At 30.6% G+C, this 5,983-nt stretch overlaps 1 protein-coding gene across 1 annotated transcript; it reads right to left on the bottom strand.

Annotated features, from left to right (window-relative positions):
- Positions 1-90: 90 nt before the first annotated feature.
- LOC106331778 (glutathione S-transferase T3-like) lies at positions 91-987 on the bottom strand. Its single transcript, XM_013770194.1, has one exon. It carries the CDS (start codon positions 985-987, stop codon positions 91-93), a length of 897 nt encoding a protein of 298 aa, XP_013625648.1.
- Positions 988-5,983: the final 4,996 nt, after the last annotated feature.

Below are 5,983 nucleotides of genomic sequence, written 5' to 3'. Positions count from 1 at the left end.
AAAGAGAACCAAGCAACAAACTTAAAGAACCAAGCAACAAACTAAAAGAGAACCAAGCAACAAACTTAAAGAACTTGAAACAGACTTAAACTAATTAGACAACAAGTCACTGATGAGCTTCTTCTTGAGGGCTTGTTCTTCATCATCTAGAGGTTCTTTTTTGCTAATTAAACTGTCTAGAAGCATGTTCTTAGACAAGCGATCTTTCAAGACCAAGTCTTGTTGTTTTAATGACACCACAGACTGAAACTCCTTGACCGCATTCTCCATCCACTCATTCTCCTCAACCACTGTCTTCTTACCACGGGCCTTAGCGGCTTTAACACCCTCTGGACGCATTGTTTCAGTTGGTTGAGAGCTTGAACAATCTGCCCCGTCCTCATCAACCTTTCTTTTTTTTGAGCTTCCTGCGTTTTTGGAAGATGAAAGCTCACACCACTTCTGGTCGTTCTTCAGCTCCTTCCAAGCATGTTCAAGGAGAAATCTCTTCTTATAGTTGTTGAAAAAAATTTCATGAGCACGTTTCACCACATCATTCTCGTTCTGGCCACTACTTCTCTCCCTTGTTGCAGCTTCATAGGCTCCACAGAAGTTGCAAACTTGTTCATTTATCTTGTGCCATCGATGCTTACAATTATTTGCCTCTCTATGTTCACCTCCAGAGACCTGACTCGCTGAAAAATACGCTGCTACTCTTGACCAGAAAGCGCCTAATTTTTGCTCATTGTTAACCACTGCATCTTTGCTCGTGTTTAACCACGAGCTAATGAGCAACATATCATCCGAAGGCGTCCACTTCCTTCGTTCTTTACGGTCAGGAGGAGTGTTTCCAACGAAGTCCGAATCAGCTTTACCTTGAGTGGGAAGAAAAGGAACTTGGCTTGAAGATAGCTCGACACTATCTTCATAGGAACCAAAGGCAATATCTTGTTGACTATTTAGTAGACCAACAAAATTTGGATTCTGTCTATATGGATTGGAATCCATATCCGAGGATGGCAAAGAAGAGATAAATTAAAGAACAAAGGGGAGGAAGTGGGGTTCAGGTTGTTCAAGAAAGAGGAGAAGGACACAGTTTAATAGAAGGAAGAGAAGCATTGATCACAACCAAACCCGAGTGGACATATATCTAACACAATTATCACACTACACCATCCATATCTATCAAACCAAAACTTCAATTTATTATCTTAACACAACCGTACTTTTAATTTATTATCTTCATACAACCCTAACCTAACGCATTCATTACACTACACCTCCTATATCGTTCAAACATAATGCAATTTATTACGGTTCAAGAACAAGAACTCATACAGAAAGTTAACCAAACATGCTTTTCCAATTCAAGACAGCAATAAAATTCATTTCAGACAACAATAAAATTCTAATACAATCGCAACTGAACTCACAAAACACCAACCAATATAAACAACGGTTTAACCAATTCAACAGAGCAAATATCAAGTATTTATCCAATTCACTCAAAGACAGAGGTTTTACCTTCATGAACTATCGTGGGTGTTTTTTCTGACAAAGAGAAAGGTAATCCAGCCTCGATCATGTCTCTTGATCAACCCACCTCAAGACACAAAGACAGAAAAAAAATCAGAGGATTGAAATCGTTATGATTCACTATGAAAGAGAACAATCTAATTGAAATTATTTAAGACATGCATAATTGAAATTTTCAAACATTAAAACTAATCTTTACCTTTCGATTTGTCTGAGCATCAACAGTCACCGATTTGCTTCCTCTCCAAGAGCCACCACCAGGGAGATCTCGCTGTTTTCCTTGGTCGAGGAGAGCAACCGATAGAGAAACGCCGTTTTCATTAGCCGACAAGATCCACCGAGAGAGACACCGTTTCGTTGAGTAGATCCACCTTGAAGAAGTGAAATCGCCTTTTGATCGCGTCGGAGAAGAGAGAAGGAAGAAAGAAAGAAGGAAAAAAAGGAAAAGAAGGAAAAGAAAGAAAAGAGACGCAGCCCGTGTCCTCTCTCTCTCCTCTCTCCAATGAAGCTCCGACACGTGGCGCCGAGGGACGGACGCTTCGCGGTGCTAATTAGGCAACGCCCCTTTGCTTAATTCATGTTTTTCATTTATTTTTAATCTTAATTTACCTAAGCAACCCTCCTAAACTACCCCAATAAACATGCTCTAAGAGAAGCTTACGAAGCAACCAAATATTAAAACAAGACTTTTTTTGTTAACCGGATGGAGAATTAGGCAGTATGATTTGAAATCAGTTCAGTGAAAATAGAAATACAAGGATGAAAAGGTAGAAGAAGGAAAAAAAGAAGAGAACTGATGTTTTTAAAACCAGATCGATAATTGAATCGGAAAACTTTTGGGTCATGTTTTCATATGGTCTAACCGGGTTTAACTTGGTTTGATAATAATATCATAAATACTTATGAATATAATATTTAGTGAAAATGTATATAAATTCAATAGAAAATATCAACTAAAACATTTCATAATTTTAAAGTTTAGAAAGTGAGACATTTGAATTATATTCTATTGTGTAATAAAATACAAATAATATTAACAACTCAAAAGTACATGAAACGATAAGGAAAATTATCACTAATAGAAATCAATTGGAATACAAAATAAAGTGAAAAATAAATCACTAAGTTGTACTTTTTTATAACTTTTGGATTCGACGGACTTATATTTGTAGCTTGTAATAACTTTATAAATTGTTTTTTTATAGCAAAAAAAAGATAACTATGTCCCTTTAGACGAAACTCATATACTTTACGTCCCATTAGGCTTATTATTTTCAAAATGACAATAATACCCTTAAAATTTCGTAATTAATATAATGGATAATGTGCTCGATAAAGCGAGATCGATCGATCCCTTATCAGCAGAACGATGAGATCGATCGATCCCAATCATTATGCAGAACAAAAAAAAAACACAGACCATATACTGATCGACCTGGTCTATTTCACTCGATCGGCAAATGTCGATTTCATATGGATCGATCGATCTCTATTTGTAGACCTATCGATCATGTGCCCAAGTAAGTATAGATATGAATCATGGTAGAAATAATGTAAAATTTTTATAAAAATTTTGTGAACAATCAATGGAATTTTTGTAAAAAAAATTGTAAAAATTTTGGGAACAATAAATGAAACGTTTTTTTCGTTTTTTTTTTAAATCGATTTTTTCAAAATATGAAAGTGAATATTCTAAAATATTTTTTTTTCCATATTTTTTTGAACTGATTTCTTATCCGTAGAATACAGCTAATCTGTAGAAATCAGTTTCTACAGGTTTTTAGAATTATAGTAATGTGTTGATTTTGATTTCTACATGTTTTAGATTTACAGTAAATCTGTAGAAGCCGGTTTCTACGTGTTTTAGATTTATATTAATGTGTAGATTTTGATTTCTGCAGATTTTAGGTTAAGTGCGGAATGTGTATTCTAAATATTTTTAGAATACTCTTATTTACGTAGATCGCATATTCTAAATATTGTAGATTCAATGAAAAAAATGGATTTCGTTTTCTACTTCGTAGAATGTCATTTCTACTTTATTTAGAATATAATCTGAAAATTATTATTTAAACATTTTTTGAACTGAAAAAAATACTACTAAGTTCATATAGATATTTTATTAATAGTTACTATTTTTCCTTTTTTTTTTGTAAAACTAGTTATTAAATTTATTTTCAAAAATAGTAAAGGGTATTACCGGAAAAAATGACACAAAATAGATATTAATCTAAAAAGACATAGTTATCATTTTTTTGTTCTAAAAAAACAATTTTCCCTAGTCTTAAAAGGTAAAATTATGGAAGTTAAAAATCTCCGAAAACTCTTTTGAAAAATCATATATCTATAAGATAATACCTATTGTTAAATAAATTTTTTTTATGAAATAAAAGTAATTGTCTAATTAAAACTAAAAGTAAAACTAAAAGTTTTATATTTAATATTCAAACCCGGTTCCAAACTAATAATGGTTTGCTGGTTTTTGGGTTTTTGTCGGTTTTATGCAGTTTTTATCTGGTTTAATTTCTGTCGGATTTTACCATCAACCTAACTAGGCAATGTCTCTTGTTCACAGTTAACTTCGGTTCCACCCTGGGTCTGGTCGGTTCTAAAAATACTAGAAGAAAAAAACAAGACATTGTTGTTCCATCTATCACACCAATATGTATGTATATGCAATTAATGATTTTCACACATATATTATACTCACGGTCTCGTGGAAAACGGCAAGGCACAATTGTGTTTATGAAAAAAGAACAGTTGATATTGAAGGAAGACCAATTACCTAAATATGTAGTCTTTCTTTTATATATAACGTGTAAATACTCTGTGATTTAATAGTCTTGAGCAGTGTTCTAAAAATTAGCATTGGCAGCGCCTTGGCACCCACCTAGTCGGCAAATCGGATATGAGCGAAATGATTTTTTCAAAGCGTTTAAAAAATCGGCATAAGTGTCCGCCTAAACAATAATCCTCTATAAGAAACCTAACCACACCGTCTAGCAATTTTTAGAACATTAGTCTTGAGCATGGTTCAAGCAGAGCCTAGACAACAATTTTTTTCTATCCAAAACGTTTCTCTTAAAATTATGATTTAAACCAGTTTAAACTATTTCTAATCAGTTTATATCGATCTAAATCGGCTTATTTGTTAAATTAATTAATAACGTTAGTACAAATCCAGAACTTTGTCTAATTGTACAAATCCAGAACTTTGTCTAATTTATTTTGTTAATTTTGATATTTATCAAAATAATTGTAGAATTAAACCTAAGAACTATGATATCCCCTAGACTATATTATCGAAGTGATTTATACACATGTCGTCACTATAATCATTCTCGCTGAAAAAAAGATGACATGGCACTTAAACTAGATGACATGGTTTTAGAAAATAGTGACATGACATCATATTAATTGTGAGATGTAAAATTTCCTTATAAAAATTTAAATTTTTTTTGCAGAGATTTTAAATATGGCAATAAAAATAAATCATATATCATCATTAATGTCAATTTTCCATATAAATACTTATTTATGGTAAACTATTAAATATATTAATAATTCATATATCACAATTAAAATAATAATATATATGTATATATGTATCTCACATTAATAAAAAATAAACTAAATAAAATAACACTAATCCAAAAAAAAATTGATAGTCAAATATTTAAACATTATTTAAATTTATCCGTTCATCTTCATCATTTAAATTAACAAAAATATTTTTCAGTTTAATTAAAACAAACAAAGTCTCAAATTTATTAGAATTTATATTTATATATAAAATATATACATATATATATATATATATATATATATATATATCTATATATTTAAAATTAGATGGGAAGATATATATATATTTAAAATAAATAATCATTAAACACAATAATATAATTAAAACTATTTTTATAAAATCTAATTTTATCTTTATTAAAAATTAAATCAAATCAAATTTAAATAATTATACCAAATAAAAAAAAACAACATTACAAAAATACGTTTATGATTTTTTATAACTATTAAAGTTAAAATATAAATTAATAATGTTGAAATATAAATAAAAAATTTCTTTTGAAATAAAAATGTTATGTTAAAAATTAGTATTTTTGCGTATGGCGCAGGAAAACTCCTAGTTTTATATAAATGTCAAATACACATAAAATAAATTAATAATTTGTTAATGTTTAGGCCATGCCTAGACTCCGTATAATCCGTCTACTAGATAATTCGAAAGCCTTGCGACCGCATTGCGATTTCGTGAACATTTCTTGAAAGTTGAAACTTATTAATCGGATACAATATACTATAAGTTTTAATTACTATCAAGGCCCATCAAAGTTGATAAGGAGGTCTGTTGCTGTAAGAACAAAACTTAGGTTCACCTCCTAGGGTGAACTTTTAAATTCACTCAATTCTTTATAATCAATCAAAGTGACATATAAATTATTAATTAAAA

The sequence above is a fragment of the Brassica oleracea genome, chromosome C1, assembly GCF_000695525.1.
Source record: "Brassica oleracea var. oleracea cultivar TO1000 chromosome C1, BOL, whole genome shotgun sequence".
Taxonomy (NCBI): Eukaryota; Viridiplantae; Streptophyta; class Magnoliopsida; order Brassicales; family Brassicaceae; genus Brassica; species Brassica oleracea.
This window is presented reverse-complemented; position numbering and strand designations above follow the sequence as displayed.

Coding starts and splice junctions, on each gene's coding strand:
- LOC106331778 (XM_013770194.1), bottom strand. CDS start 987: ATGGATTCCAATCCATATAGACAGAATCCAAATTTTGTTGGTCTACTA.